This window comes from Chelonia mydas, chromosome 9 (assembly GCF_015237465.2).
Source record: "Chelonia mydas isolate rCheMyd1 chromosome 9, rCheMyd1.pri.v2, whole genome shotgun sequence".
In the NCBI taxonomy this organism is placed as follows: domain Eukaryota; kingdom Metazoa; phylum Chordata; order Testudines; family Cheloniidae; genus Chelonia; species Chelonia mydas.
The window spans coordinates 39,087,944-39,104,592 of NC_057855.1; the positions used below are offsets into that span (position 1 = coordinate 39,087,944).

At 42.9% G+C, this 16,649-nt stretch overlaps 1 protein-coding gene across 3 annotated transcripts in view; it reads left to right on the forward strand.

Moving 5' to 3' along the window:
* The window catches only part of SLC25A36 (solute carrier family 25 member 36), a 59,387-nt gene extending 46,264 nt beyond the window's left edge, over positions 1-13,123 (forward strand). For all 3 annotated transcript variants that reach the window (XM_027824904.3, XM_027824905.3, XM_037908241.1), the window contains exons 5-7: positions 89-155; positions 6,388-6,677; positions 8,522-13,123. In XM_027824904.3, coding sequence (XP_027680705.1) covers positions 89-155; positions 6,388-6,677; positions 8,522-8,715 — 551 coding nt within the window. In that variant the 3' untranslated portion in view covers positions 8,716-13,123. The remainder of the gene's footprint in view (positions 1-88; positions 156-6,387; positions 6,678-8,521) is intronic.
* The last annotated feature ends 3,526 nt before the right edge of the window (positions 13,124-16,649 follow it).

Sequence of the window (16,649 nt, forward strand, 5' to 3'; positions counted from 1 at the left end):
ACCTTATTGTGTACATTTAACTTTTAACTAAGTTTGTGGTTTTTTCATCACATGATCAAACCTAATTTTCTTTTAAATATTTGTTTAGGTTTTACTGCAATCACAGCGACCAATCCGATTTGGCTAATAAAGACGCGATTGCAGCTCGATGCAAGGTAAAGAATCCTTTTAATACTAGGAAGGTTTACCAATTTTATTGTCTAATAATTGAAATAGAAGGATGCTATAAAATTGATTCTCTCCTCTAAACTGTGAGTGGTTTTTATAGTCAGGATTTCAGTTGGTAAGGCCACACATTAACCTGATTCTAAGGGTATGTCTACACTACGAAATTAGGTCAAATTTATAGAAGTCGATTTTTTTAGAAAGCGATTTTATACAGTCCATTGTGTGTGTCCCCACACTAATGCACTAAGCGCATTAAGTTGGCGGAGTGTGTCCACAGTACCGTGGCTAGCGTCGACTTTTGGAGCATTTCACTGTGGGTAGCTATCCCACAGTTCCCGTAGTCTCCGCCGCTCGTTGGAATTCTGGGTTGAGCTCCCAATGCCTGATGGGGCAAAAACGTTGTCACGGGTGGTTTTGGGTACATATCATCAGTCGCCCCTCCCTCCGTGAAAGCAATGACATACAATCGTTTCACACCTTTTTTCCGTGCGGGCACCGTACTGCTTTCAGCAGACGGTGCAGTAGGACTGCTAACCGTCATCGTCATCCACTCTGTTCTCCTGGTGGTCTTGCAGGGCTGCTTCCGCTGCAACTCTGCTCGGCTGCTCTTGTCTCGCCATGCCACGGCAAGCGTGCAGTCTGCTCAGCTGTTGTGTCCTGGCAGCAGACGGTCCAGTAGGTCTGCAAAACTGATCATCCAACCAGCATTTCCCCTGCAACTCTGCTCTCCTGCAGACACCATACCACGGCAAGCATGGAGCCCGCTCAGATCACCGCGGCAGTTATGAGCATTGTAAACGCCTCGCGCGTTATCATGCCGTATATGCAGAACCAGAAGCTGCAAAAGCAGGCGAGGAGGCGATGGCAGCGCAGTGATGAGTGATGAGGACACAGACTTCTCTCAAAGCATGGGCCCTGGCAATTCGGCCATCATGGTGGCAATGGGGCAGGCTCATGCCATGGAATGCCAATTCTGGGCCCGGGAAACAAGCACAGACTGGTGGGACCGCATCATGTTGCAGGTGTGGGATGATTCTCAGTGGCTGCGAAACTTTTGCATGCGTAAGGGCACTTTCATGGAACTTTGTGACTTGCTTTCCCCTGCCCTGAAGCACAAGAATACCAAGATGAGAGCAGCCCTCACAGCTCACAAGCAAGTGGCGATAGCCCTCTGGAAGCTTGCAATGCCAGACAGCTACTGGTCAGTTGGGAATCAATTTGGAGTGGGTAAATCTACTGTGGGAGCTGCTGTGATCCAAACAACCAGCGCAGTCACTGGGCTGCTGCTATCAAGGGTAGTGACTCTGGGAAATGTGCAGGTCATAGTGGATGGCTTTGCTGCAATGAGATTCCCTAACTGTGGTGGGGCGATAGACGGAACCCATATCCCTGTCTTGGGACAGGACCACCAAGGCAGCCAGTACATAAACTGAAAGGGGTACTTTTCAATGGTGCAGCAAGCACTGGTGGATCACAAGGGACGTTTCACCGACATCAGCATGGGATGGCCAGGAAAAGTACATGACACTTGCATCTTCAGGAACTCTGGTCTGTATGAACAGCTGCAGCAAGGGACTTACTTTCCAGACCAGAAAATAACCGTTTGGGATGTTGAAATGCCTATAGTTATCCTTGGGGACCCAGCCTACCCCTTAATGCCATGGCTCATGAAGCCATACAGAGGCACCCTGGACAGTAGTAAGGAGCAGTTCAACTATAGGCTGAGCAAGTGCAGAATGGTGGTAGAATGTGCATTTGGACATTTAAAAGCTCGCTGGTGCAGTTTACTGACTTGGTTAGACCTCAGCAAAACCAATATTCCCATTGTTATTACTGCTTGCTGTGTGCTACACAATATCTGTGAGAGTAAGGGGAAAGAAGTTTATGGCGGGGTGGGAAGTTGAGATAAATCTCCTGGCCGCTGATTATGCGCAGCCAGACACCAAGGTGGTTAGAAGAGCACAGCAGGGCACGCTGCGCATCAGAGAAGCTTTGAAAACCAGATTCGTGGCTGACTAGGCTACGATGTGACAGTTCTGTTTGTTCCTTGATGAAAACCTGCCCCCTTGGTTCACTCTAATTCCCTGTAAGCCAGCCGCCCTCCTCTCCCCTCTTCGATCACCGCTTGCAGAGGCAATAAAGTTGTTGTGTTTCAAATTCATGCATTCTTTATTAATTCGTCACACAAATAGCGGGATAACTGGCAAGGTAGCCCGGGAGGGCTGGGGGAGGAGGAAAGTAGCAGGTGGGGTGGGGGAGGAGGGAATGACAAGGCCACACTGCACTTCAAAACTTATTGAATGCCAGCCTTCTGTTGCTTGGGCAGTCCTCTGGGATGGAGTGGTTGGGTGCCTGGAGGGCCTCTCCCTCCCCCACCCCGCATTCTTGGGCATCTGGGTGAGGAGGCTATGGAACTTGGGGAGGAGGGTAGGAAGTTATACAGGAGCTGCAGTGGCGGTCTGTGTCTTTCCGCCACCTCTCCTGTTGCTCCCGCCACCTGTACTATCGGACATCCCTCATGTCCTCACATTCATTTTGTGCTTTCCTGGACTCTGGCATTGTCTGCCTCCACACATTCTGCTGGGCTCTTTCAGTTTGGGAGGACTGCATGAGCTCAGAGAACATTTCATCGCGAGTGTGGGTTTTTTCGCCTTCTTATCTGCGCTAGCCTCTGGGACGGAGATGCTAGTGGCAGCCTTGAAACATTTGCAGCTGCGAGAGGAAAAAAAGGGAGAGTAAAATTGAAAAAGACACATAGGCCAATTAAAAGGAGGGGCTGATGTTTTCGGGTTAACATGCAGCACAAACCCAACTAACCCCCCTCCCCCCCCCCCCCCCCCACACACACACACCCAATTCTCTGGAATGATCGCTTCACCCCTCCCCACACCGTGTGGCTAACAGCGGGGATGATTTCTTTTCAGCCACAGGCAAACAGCCCAGCAGGAACAGCCATCTCTGAATGTCCCCTTAATAAAATTCCCCTATTTCAACCAGGTGACCATGAATGATATCACTCTCCTGAGGATAACACAGAGAGATAAAGAATGGATGTTGCTTGAATGCCAGCAAACACCGGGACCACACACTGCCATGCTTTCTTATGCAATGATTCCAGACTACATGCTACTGGCCTGCTGTGGTAAAGTGTCCTACCCTGGAGGACGCAATAAGGCTGCCTCCCCCCCGGCCCCCCGAAACCTTTTGCAAAGGCTTTGGGAGCACCTCCAAGAGAGCTTTATTGAGATGTCCCTGGAGGATTTCCGCTCCATTCCCAGACATGTTAAGACTTTTCCAGTAGCTGTACTGGCCGCGAATGCATCCCAAGTCTTCAGGGCAAATTAATCATTAAACATGCTTGCTTTTAAACCATGTATTATATTTACAAATTTATTTATATATCTACATTCACCAGAGGTGCCTTCTCCGCCTTCAAGGTCCAGGAGCCCGGGTTGGGAGGGTACAGTCTCCAGGGTGATAAACAGTTCCTGGCTGTCAGGGAGAATGGTTTCTCCGCTTGCCTGGTGTGTGCTGTCTTCAACTTCCCCCTCCTCATCATCTTCCTCGTCCCCAAAATCCTCATCCTTTGTTGTGTGAGACTCCCTTGCAGGAGTCCACATACAGAGGTGGGGTAGTTGTAGGGGCACCCCCTAGAATGGCATGCAGCTCATCATAGCAGCAGCATGGGGTTGGGGCTCTGACCCCGAGCGGGTGTTTGACTCTTCAGTTTTTTGGTAGGCTTGCCTCAGCTCCTTAAGTTTCACGCGGCACTGCTGCGGATCCCTGTGATAGTCTCTGTCCTTCATGCCCAGGTTACTATTAAATTTCTCAGATTCTATCAGTTCAATCAAGGTTCACCTTGCTACAAGTTCAGCATGCCACCCTCCAGTTCATTAATACTCTGTATCCTTGGAAATTGTTAAAGGGAGTTTTTCTCGTTGTCCTTATGCAAGCAGGAAACCCCAAGTGCTTAGGGCCAACCCTCATTACATGATAATCCACAAAGATAAAGTGGTTTTAAGATTTCAACATAAACTTATTCCTAGAATTGCCTCTGAACGTCATCTAAAGCAGTTGTTCCTCCTATCTTCTTTCCTAAGACCTCCTCCACTCCAAGGGAAAAGAAACTGCACACTATGGACCTCACCAGGGCCCTGTTACATTATCTGGATAAAATGAGAACTTTTAAAGTACCTCTACGCTGCAACTGGGAATGTGCCTCCCGGCTTGGGTAGACAGACTTGCACTAGTTTCGCTTGATCCTGCACTGAATAGTCCCTATGGTGACAGATAGCTGGATTAGGACTGCCAACTTTCTAATTGCAGAAAACTGAATACCCTTGCCCTGCCCCTTCCTCAAGGCCCCGCCCTGCTCACTCCATCCCCCCCTCCCTCCATCGCTTGCTCTCCCCCACCTTCACTCACTCACTCACTCATTTTCACCGGGCTGGGGCAGGGAGTTGCGGTGTGGGGGAGGGCCCTGGGATGGGGCTAGGGATGAGGGGCTTAGGGTGAAGGAGGGGGCTCCTAGCAGGAAGGTGGGGCCGAGCAGTTCAGAATGTGGGGAGGGGGCTCTGGGATGGGGCAGGGGGTTGCATGGTGGGAGGGGGTATGCGCTCTGGGCTGAGGGTGCGGGCTCTGGGGTGGGTTCAGGGATGAGGGATTTGGGGTGCTGGAGGGGTTCCGGGCTTGGGCTGAGGTGTGTCCAAGCTGTGGTGGCTAGACCAAGCTTCCACACATGCTGCAATGTCCACACTGATATTTTTAGTGCGTTGCCGCTAGTTTTGCTCAAGCTAGTCTGTCTGCCCAGGCTGGGACGCTGGCTCCTTGCTTTAGTGTAGCTGTACACCTAGACGATGCCCTCACCTTTTTATTACATTAAGCAAGGTAGTTAAAAAACAAGCATATCTAAATGGATTACACAGTGTATTTCTGTCTGACACCAAATGGCAGGAGGACCCCTTCCTCCTAACATCAAGACTCACTCCACTAAAACGCAGGCTACAGCCTCTATACGTTTCAGAAATACCCCTGTATCTGAAACATGCAAAGCAGTCACCTGGAGTAATCCTCTTGTTTTTATTAAACATCATTGACTTGGCCTCCAGATCAGAAGCAAAATTTGTGTCATCAGTTTTACATTCAGTCTTTAGCTAGTGGCAGTTAAATCCCACCTTGCATGTGGGCCCTGCTTGCTAGCCTCCTGAAGTGGGGATCCACAAGACAAAACCTCTGGAAGAATCAGTTACTGTAAGGCAAGGAACTGTTCTATATAGGCCAGAGTTCATATGTCTTAATTCAGAAAGGCGTCAGGGCAACATAAAATATAGTCCCAAATGTCTCTAGCAGTAGTTAAAGGGCAATGTCCTGCATTATTTTGTACAATTTACTCAATCCTACATGAGACCTCTGGTGGCAGAATCTATTTAAGTGATGCAGGTAGCCAATGAATTGTGGATTCATACTCCTTCTGTATAACTCCATGTTAAGTGTATTTTCTCCACTTGTACCTTGTGAAACATCAGCAAGTGGAAACAAGTTTATTAAATTAATCCATTATTAACTGATCCTGTGTTACATTATGTGTGGTATATACACATTGTTTTATTTTCTAATATAAATGATCAGCTGAACTTTCATGTGCAAGTTGGGGATGTTGAGGACTAAAACTTTCTTTTTGTGTCCTACAAGTACAAAATCTGCTGGACCCAGGGTGCATAATTATTTGACCTCAATTGTGGCTTAGTGGGATCAGTTTATATAATGAATTACTGTTTAATGGTTTGTTTGCTCCTTTTGAACGTTAAGCTATTGTCTTGTAATATGTAACATACTGTAGGTAACTGGGGCTTTCAGCTCCTTAGTCTTAACTTTCAAATGGTCGTGCATTTATATACCTTGGTTGTCTCTGGTTCAGGCTGATTTTCGAACCTTGAAGATGAGAAGGTCTGGAGATTTGTCTGAGACTCCACAATCCTTTAAGTGTTCAGTGCATCCTTTCACCCTGATTCAGCAAAGTACTTAAGCATGTGTAATACTGAAGTCAGTGGGACGACTTGAGTGCTGAAATTGTGCATGTTCTTAAACACTTTTGAATTGGAGCTTCTTTGCATTGCTTTTCCAGCTATATCCAAAGGTCTCATGTTTATAGCAAAACATTGTGTAATTAATCATTTAAAATGATTATTGTGAACCAGTTCAATGTTCCTTCTCTTTCAGGAATCGTGGAGAAAAGCGAATGAGTGCTTTCGAATGTGTGCGAAAAGTCTATCATTCAGATGGAATTAAAGGCTTTTACAGAGGAATGTCTGCCTCCTACGCAGGCATATCTGAGACTGTTATTCATTTTGTTATTTACGAGAGTATTAAGCGAAAACTACTGGAATTTAAGACTGCTTCTAGTATGGACAATGAGGATGAATCTGTAAAAGAAGCTTCAGACTTTGTTGGAATGATGATGGCTGCTGCCACTTCCAAAACCTGTGCCACATCTATAGCATATCCACATGGTAAGGGCAAACTTGTTCTTTAAGAGCCTGAGCCAAAGCCCAAAGAAGTCAGCAGGAGCCTTTTGATTGATTTTCAGCGTGCTCTGGATCAGGTCTCAGTAAAGGAATACTTTGTTTTAGCTACACTTCTGTCTATTGTTTGGTTTAGAAAATTAGCATGGGCAATTTATGATTCAGCAAATCAGCCAGAGGCTACAGTATTCAGAAATCAGCATAAAAGTATTTCTAAACAGATATTTAGTCTGATCCCTTTGGGCAGTAACATCAGTTTATACCAGGGAACAGCTGCAATCCAGTCCACACGGGTTCAGGGACACTAAGCCTTCATTTGGACTCCTATATTATGCTCATTATTTGTGTAAATTTCAAGTAACTAATCAACAGATCTCTTGCTTTTCCTTTTTAATGTTTTGGGAGATATGTCAGCAAGATCTCCAATCTTTCACTATGCCATTCTTTTGCTCAATTTTCCCCAGCAATGCTGCTTACTCTGTCTCAATCTAGCAAAGCACTTAAGAATGTGCTTAATTTTAAGGTGAAACAGTTTTGATTATTCACATGCTTAAGTGGTTTGTTTGACCTGGGCCACTCAAAGCACCGTTACTTCACCTCATTAACTGGGCATCTGGAAGTATCTAAACTTTTAGGCTATTTTGCTCTTGAAAGGACATGGCTTGTCTTTTTCTTCCAGATTCCCAGCCCAGGTAATTGCCATGTTGGCTTTTTTACCTACAGTAACTCCTCACTTAATGTTGTAATTATGTTCCTGAAAAATGCGACTTTAAGCAAAATGATGTTAAGCAAATCCAATTTCCCCATAAGAATTAATGTAAATGGGCGGGTTAGGTTCCAGGGAATTTTTTTTTCACCAAACAAAAGACTATACACACACAGTATAAGTTTTAAACAAACAATTTAATACTGGTACACAGTGATGATGAGTGTGAAGCTTGGTTGAGGTGGTGACGTCAGAGGGTGTAAACAGGTGGAATATTTCCCAGGGGATGCCTTACTGCTAAATGATTAACTAGCAATTGGCTGAGCCCTCAAGGGTTAACTCGTTGTTAATGTAGCTTCACACTCTACAAGGCAGCACGAATGGAGGGAGGGGAGACAGCATGGCAGACGGACAGAGAGACACACCCTGTGTGTGTGAGAGAGAGATGCGCATAGCTCCTTTAAGTACACTGACCCCTCTCTAAGTACACTGCCTTGTTAAGTTAATCAGCAAACTGAGACGGCAGCTGCTGCCAGGAAGCTCCTTCCCTCCTGAACCCTATCGTGTCCCCCTCCGCTCTATGGAAGATGGGGTAAGTGGGGTGCAGGAGCAGGGGGGAGGGGGACACCCTGACATTAGTCCCCCTCTTCCACCGCCCCCTCCCCACACACAGCTAGCAGGAGGCCCTGGAGAGAAGCTGCAAGGCAGAGGGCAGGAGCAGCATGTGGCAGTGGGGGGAGGGACAGCTGAACTGCTGGTAATTGATAGCCTGCTGGGTGGCTGCTGCGCAGGGAATTTAGGGGGGCTGCCGGTCCACCCTGGTTCCAAGCCCCCACCAGCTAGCTGCAACGGGCTGCTCTTCCTGCAAGCAGTGGACAAAGCAGGCGGCTGCCAAACGACGTTATAAGGGAGCATTGCACAACCTGAAACGAGCATGTTCCCTAATTGAGCAGCAACATAACAACGAAACGACATTAACCGGGACGACTTTAAGTGAGGCGTTACTGTACTATCTAAAGAGTGTACAATGTTGAGGGGTTATGCCGGCTAAATTGATTAATTTGTTTTCATTACATTTATTGCAATGTGATGACCAAAATAACCAAGTGTTACTTTCTTTACACAGAGGTTGTACGAACAAGACTACGTGAAGAGGGAACAAAATACAGAGCTTTCTTCCAGACACTATCTTTGCTTGTGCGAGAAGAAGGGTATGGATCCCTGTACCGTGGTCTAACTACACATCTGATCAGACAGATTCCAAACACAGCTATAATGATGTCAACCTATGAAGTGGTAGTCTACTTACTGAATGGATAGCAATGTTACAAGGCTATCTCTAGGAAGGTGGAAGACCAAAAGATTGCAGTGGACCACCAAATATCAATGCCAATGTGGTAGGCAGAAGAAAATTATCGATCAGGAACAGGCAGCTGTGGACGAAATAGAAGATTGGTTATAGGCAACCATGATCAATTTGCTGCCTTATTGTATGGTCCTTTTGTGACCATGTGACAAAGAAGCTGCTCCAAGGGGAATGCCTTTAAACACATCTTACTTCAAAATTGCTATTTTCTCTCCATGTGTTAATTTACATGATGCAAAACCATGAGCTTCAGTGATTTGGAGGGAGAGGGTCATATATTGTATTCTATTGCAAGGGACAGCTTTGTCCACTCATAATGTTTGGTCTTCAATACATTTTGTTTCAGTATCAGTTTCACTTGCTAAGGTGAGGAGGATGAAAGTATAGATTCATAACTTTGTATGTCTGAAACTTCTCTTCAACTCCATCTGAAGTCTCAAATTGATGAGACTGAGCTAGTAGTCGCAGCATGCAACTTCCGTGTTTCTGTCTCAAGGAACGTGGCACAGGGACCTAAAATTGAACTGTTCTGTCGCTACAAAAGGTGATATTGAGGTACATTCTAAATTATTGTGTGAGAAGTTCTCATTTCTTAACTATGTAGGATACCAGTCTCTTAGTATTGGCATGCTTGGATTTCCAGTTCTGCTGAGTCCTCTTGCTTTCATTATCATAGATCTCTGCTCCCTTTTAGAATCTAAGGAGGATCATAAGTTGTACTGTTACAACAGATCATGGATTCTCCTCACCTGATGTGTAATGTGACCCACACTACTAACACAAGGAATTGCAGAACAGTGTCTTTAAGGAGTCTTAATGAAGAGTTAAATTCTAACAAGTGAACCTGCTTTATATGATGCAGGATATATAATAATGTTCAATCAAACACAGCTTCATGCAAGCTAAAAGCAGCTTTATTATACTAAAGCTTCTTCCTGCAAGGCTTAGCCTAAAACTAGTGACTAGAGTACCAACACTTCTCCTGGGTTAAAGGAGGAGGGCACATATTTCACCATGTGTAAAGCTATAGGAAAGCACATAGATAAATTTCTGTGTAGTAACAAGTTTGGAGTTGCTGTAGATCATTTTCAGTGAAACCCCAGCTCCTTGCAGAGTGATGGAGAAGATGGTAATTGAGAATATTTTGTTTAAACATTCCCCTTAAAAGTTGCTGTGTCCCTTGTTTCAACCTAAAGCTGGGTGCAGAACTGCAGATAACAGTATAGCTCTGCCCTTTCAATTATCTGAATATTCAGGCATTGGTTTTAATTGATGTTTTGTAATACTAGTTACAGAATAATGCATTATGTTTGACAGCATATCTTAGCTAGTTTGGTTACTTGTTCTGCCATAACTTACCGAATTTTCCAGATCCAGAGTATGAGAAATAAGTTTCACATTCTGCGTAGTTTTTCAAACTCACACGTAGACCTTGAATACTTCCAAGATTAAATCTGCTGCCCTTTGGATAAGATGTTCACAGTGATTTTTGCGGCAGTAGCTTTCTATCTATAAATGCCACTACACTGGTATAACAAAGCAGTGCAATTAACTCCTCCAGTGTGGTACTTCAGTATACGTGAAACTGTGCGTTTGTGTGCAATGGCTTTATCTTACAAATGACTCCTTATGCACTTTGTGGCCTTTTTTGGCTTGTGATTTTTTTCTCCCGTTTAAGATTTTAGATATTGGTCATGCGCAGTTAGAAACAGTGTTCAATACACACAGATTCTTTTGAAGCTAAGTGTGGGGTTTGATTTCCAAACACCTGTGCAGAAAAAGACATTGTTTGCAGTAGATCGCTAGGATCGATGTTCAGGTAGTTTTGGAGATTTTTATACATAAAAGTTCGATGCATACTGAACAACCAGTTTCTTGTTTTATTTTCCGTTTGAGCATTGTAGTGTCCTTCATACTATGGCAGAAATCTTTTAATATAGACTTGCATCCCTTGGTGTTAGTAATACTCCGTAATAACTGCCTCTCCTTTTAAGGGCCACCTGTAGAGCACAGAGCATCACTGCTATGCCCGTTCAGCAGGGGCTTGGCTGCATTGATGTGCTTTCCTTAAAAACTGAGTATTCTTACCTGTTTTTTAATACCAGAAGTGTTCTCAGTATAGCCTGTGCTGCACACATTTAGACTAATCTTGGCAATCTTTGTATTCCTATTAGTACAAGGAGATTGTTTTTAAAAAAACACTTTGGTTAAGAAGTTTTCCCAGTGACCTCTCTATGGGAAATCTGCTAATGCTGTATTACTCATAACTAGCCTTCCTGGTTCCAAACATCAGTGGCCAGACTCTTCAGCTCTTGCTGTTGACACCAGCATTTAACTAACAGTAAAAGTTTAAGCGCAGTAATATGAAAGCCAAAAGTGGTTATAAACTAAAAGCTACGTTACAATAGCTAATTATGGGGAATGAGTTACATTGAAAACACATTTCTCTTCAGGAGATACCCAGGTAGTTCAACTACAGCTGAATTTTAGATTTAGCAAGCACACAAGGCCCAAATTCATCCCTGGAGTTAATGGGTATAATTCCCACATTTCGATGGGTTGTACCTGCGTATTCCAGGGATAAATTTGGCCCACTAGATCCGGTCTCCCTTCAGTGCACATGCATCACTTGCGTTACCCTACAAGGTTGTGCGTGTGTTCATGCCTCACAGGGAGAGAATAGCTCCCACTGAACCTTGCTTCCAAAGGCGAGATATGTCAGTAGAAAGTTCTATCTTTTGTGTTTTACTCTCCTTGTTATCAACTGAAGAGAGACAATCAACCTCTTGTTCAACTTCTTCATGGAGTTTTAATCCTTCAAAGACAAAACTTTTAAATTTCTTCAGGGGTGAACTTTTTCTGTAACAAAAACAATTAAACCAAATTGTGTGTTTTGTTTGTTTAAAAAGCTACCACAGTGTACAAAGTGTACAAACCACAGTGTACCTCTGAATTATTTCCCAAAGATTTTGAAATTCTTTACATAGTTTTCTTGGTATCTATTTTGAAAACATACAGAGGCAAACAGAAGATGCAACATTCAATAATACCAATTATTACAAAGTTGAAAGAGGCGTGTACTTTGATGTTTGAGTCACCATCTCTCACTTGATTCGTTAATATAGTTTACATTAAGTTATACCACCATGATTTTCTATCTAACAGAGGTTAAACCTCAGTTTTCTGGAAAGGGTAACATTTGAGAATGACTTTACATATCCATCTAATTTATATAAACAAACACCCATTCTTATTTAAATATGATATATGTTATTTGACTTTATTCAACAGCTGGTTAAGAGTCAAGAAACATTGTATAATAAGATTGCAGGTGTCCACTTTAGCCAGACGGTGGCACTATAGTGTGTGATGCTCACAGCAGCAGCAGATCTATGTTCCATTTAAACTTGTATCTGGTCTTAAACAATTCTCTGTCTTTCTGCAGTACACTATATAACAAGAATATTTATAAAATAATGGCTTAGCACTGTAAATTATTGTGGCTGGAACTTGGAAAGCCATGACAGAAAATCTTCAATGGATAGGTCTGTATTTTATAATCCCTCTCAATCAATATCCTGGATTTAGAAATCCTTACGTGCAATGTGCAATGTTACAAAGCAAGGTGAGTTTTGGTGTACCAAATGGAAAGTTCTTCCTAACCTTAAACTGACTGCAAGATCTGCTGTTTATTTTTTTCCTAATCTTTGATTTGTTAGCATACATTGTTCTTAGTAGGATCACACTAGTGATTGATGACGGGTTTTTATTTTTCTTTATAACGAATGACTGAAACGTCAACCTATCCATAGGTCTGTTGACATTGTACCTATGTAATTCTCCAATTACATGAGACACTCCACATATTTACTCTTTAATTCAGAGATGTTCAAGAATGACAGTTTGTGCTTTATTGCTATTTTTATTTTTGCCTCCTGATAGTCACATTTGAAACATTCCTTATATTGTAGCATTTTAAAAAAAATTACTTGCAGAGAATTCAGATTGGAGACACTTTAAAAAATGTTGCTTCCTAAGTGTTTTTTATTCTAGAAACAAGCAAAACACTGAAGTGTGCTAGTTTAAATGTATTACTTTCCAATTTTCTGTAATGCAGTTCTCGCTCTGTAAAAACTGAAGTCATGTAAGTTTTCAATTGTTCTATTTAAGAGAGTCTGCAAACCCTGCATATGTGAACATAATTATGCCGTAGGAGTTGTAGCGAAACACTCGCAAATGACCATATATGTAGTTGGCTGTAAACTTTGTGCATTTACTCTGTATTTATATTATACGGCTAACTTTTTTTTGTCTGGACTATATTTTAAACTTAAAATAATAAAATGATGTGCTTATATCAAAGACGGCTGTGTGTGGTGTTGGACCAAGATTTTAAAAAAATAGATATCTGTGACTTTTATACTTGATACCTTGCTGGAGAGCTCGTGTTAAAAATAACAGACTAGCTGGGAAATCCCCACAAATTGTTTTGTCATGTGTCAGTATAAATACAGCTGAAAGCTACAATACATTTAAATTGTGATGTCTCTGAAAATGTCTGGGTTCTGCCTAGTTACTGTTAAGTGGGGCTTTTGGATGAGATAAGACCTGAGCTCTTGTCTAAATCTACGTGGGTATTAAAGTTCTTTTTAACACTTTCTAAAGAGCAGGTATTTGACCTGCAATCCTTGGTCAACATATCCTCATCCTCCACTGTTTTGCAGCATCCTGGCTGTCCATTTAGACAGTGTTCCATACCACACACAACTGCAATTCACTGGCGCAATGTGTGCCATCTATTGTCTATAAAACTATCTGAGATCCTATGGGATAATATGTACTACAGAAGAGTGCTCTAGCAATACAAGCTTTTATATCCCTTATCTAATGGCTAGCTTATGCACAGCAATGCTACAATACAGCCCTCTACAGTTCTATAATGTAGAACACGATAAAAGCCTAGAACTAATAGAAATGTAAATTACTTGGTCCATAAAATATTTCCTGAGTCTGTAACTAGACTCCTGCAGCAAGTGTATCGTTACAAAACCTGATGGTGCAAATCTCTCTCTTGCTTAATTCATCACACTAACCCAGCACAACATACTTAGTGCCAGGTTGTGTCCAGATGCTTCCTAGCTGCATGGGATAGGAAGGGTCACCCATTATGAAGCACAGTAACTGCTTCCTACACATGACCCTTTGAGTGCAAGACAGCACAAAAGAGACCAAAAAGATTGTGCTCCTTCCCCCTGTGGTCCAGCCAGCTCTGTCAGAGAGCGTTATACTCCCTGAAGAGTTGTAGAAGTGAGTGTATACAGACTAACATGGCTGCTACTCTGAAACCTGAATTCCTCTTTAGAGTTCATTCTGGGGCTTTTCACCACTGCCAATGTGGAGTGATGCTTAATTGGCTTGACTGAGCCTTTTAGCACCCCCCTGCCCCATGTATACCAAAAACTTGTAATAAGGTTGACAGCACATTTGAAATAAACTCTTCCATGGTATATTTGCATTTATTGATAACAGGGCTCTATACTGCCCTCTGCTACGCTGTTCAGAAGAAAGGGGGATTTAATGGAAATGAGTGATGACATGCAGAAGGAAGGGGAAGCAGGGGCTTTGTGGCAGGATCTGCTTTCCCCAACCTCTTGTGTCTGTGAAGGTTCCTCCACAGGTGTATACATCTTGGGCTCAAGGCTTCATCCCTCTCCCTGCAGCAAATGATGCAATTCAAATACTGGAGTGGGAGGAAGGATTGTTGAAGAGGGAATGGTGTAACAAGGAACAAAGTAGCTATTAGTACTGCCCCAAAAGTTGATCACCACTGGTTGAGAGTATGGTTGAGAGTATGTAGCCTATCTATAGTACCATATATAACTCTGCCAAAGCCTATGGTCAGGGAGGCTAGGTACAAATGCATGAAGTGCTCTATAGATTTCAAGTAAATGGAAAGAATGGGCTCCAAAGTGTTCTGCATCTGGTCAAAATACCAATTAGCTTATCCAAATACACTCAAAGAGCTAATTCGTCCCATTGTGTTAGGAAGCTTCTAAGTCCCATCCTCAAATATGCCTCGGGTGCTTAGGAATGACAATTGCACTGAAAGGCCAGGGGCATGGTGGCTGTTCAGGCACTGGTCAAATCATTCCCTGTTCATCTCTTTAAGTTTGCCTTGAAGACTTGCATTTCATTTTGGATGCTTCCTTCTTGCCCTCTGTCAGCAGCCGCCAGATCTCTGCACAATCCAAGTGCTCTTTTAGGCCCTGATCTTCCCTGGAGTGGTCATGCAAAGCATTAGTACATATTCATAGCAGGAGAGCAGCAGAATAGTGATTGCACAAATGCGGAGTAGGCTTTATTAAAAGGTAGCTAAATGGACTGAATTACTGTTAATGCCAGTAGGGAAGTCTGCAAGGAAATCTCACAGGCAAGAGCTACCTGGACTAGAAGTCCCATCCACTACTGTTGTCATGCCCTCATCTTAATTTGAGCCAGCTCTTGAGGATATGGCAGACTCCTTGCACAACTGCTGCAATTTTGAAGGCAGTCAAAAAATAAAAAGACATTCCCCTAGAGGAGGATGCTGGCTATGTATCCCACTCTGCACACGAGAACTTGGTGGTCCTGGTTGCCAGAGCAAAGATCAGCAAAATACACAACACTGTGCCCCAGAACCTGCACATGGATGATATATTTTTTTTATGGCCAATGTGTTCACTAGTCTGCACCTATTGGGGGGTAGAGAGGGGTGACCTGCCAGGCCTTACTGTGCAAACAGCAGTTCAATATGGAAATTCTGTATGGGTCCAAACTCTTCTCAAAGTAAGGCTGAGAAACAAAGAGAGGGTGCACAGGTAACTCCATTGCATGCAGATGTACACCAATGTATAACAGCCACTGGACAAAGTCTGAGCAGGTTTACAGTTTACTTCTGTTAAAATGTAAACAAAAGCAAATTACAGTGTTAATTTACTTGTTAATATAAACTCAAGTGTATATCTTAAAATAAAGTAATACAGCTTAGATCTAAATAGGTGTACATGTCTCTATTTTTAATATATTATTTCTTTCTTACAGCTATGAATTAAATTCATGTGTCACTTTCACAAAAGAAAGTTCCTGAATTTGGTACCATGATTTTTTTATCAGTTTTTTTTTTTGCTAAAAGATTGCTTTTGCTGCCGTCAATGAGTGCTGGATACTTGGTGCAGACATCAGGAGATCAATCATTTTAATAAACAGTTTTTAAAAATGTTTTTAAAATGTTTTTTAAGGAAACATCCCAAATATTCTGCTGTGTTCCTTGAGCTGCATGAAATGTTCTTCAACTGACTGTATTGCACAATCTAGCACCTGGTTAAAGAATTCAACTTTGAATTGTTGTTTTTGGTCTCTTATGGGATTATCCCATGCCTCATAATCAAAATGTCTTCTTCTTCGGTGAGTCTTGTATTCCTGAACGGGTGGGAAAAAAGCTTCAGTGTGAAGTTCCTCTGCCAACTTCTGTGCACTCTTCAGAATGTTTTGAAATCCCTCATCTGACAAGTAAGCCTGTAGGTATGACTTTGCTTTGTCCAGTTCTTCCATTGCTCCAGATATATCAAGGTCAACACCTTGGAGTCTCTTGCTTACAACATTTATTTCAAACAGTATGTCATGCCACAACACTAAGCCACACAGAAATTTGAAGTTATGTATGTTTCTGGTGATTCCATTTCCCTCTGCCACTGTTCTCCCACGAACAGTTCCTGTCATAGCATTATCCTCCATAATGGCAACTATGGCATCATCTAGCTTCCCAATTTGGTGTTTGATAGGCTTTAATCACCTCCACTCGACTTTCCCATCATGTGGCACTCAGTGGTTTCAGTGTCAGAGAGGATGC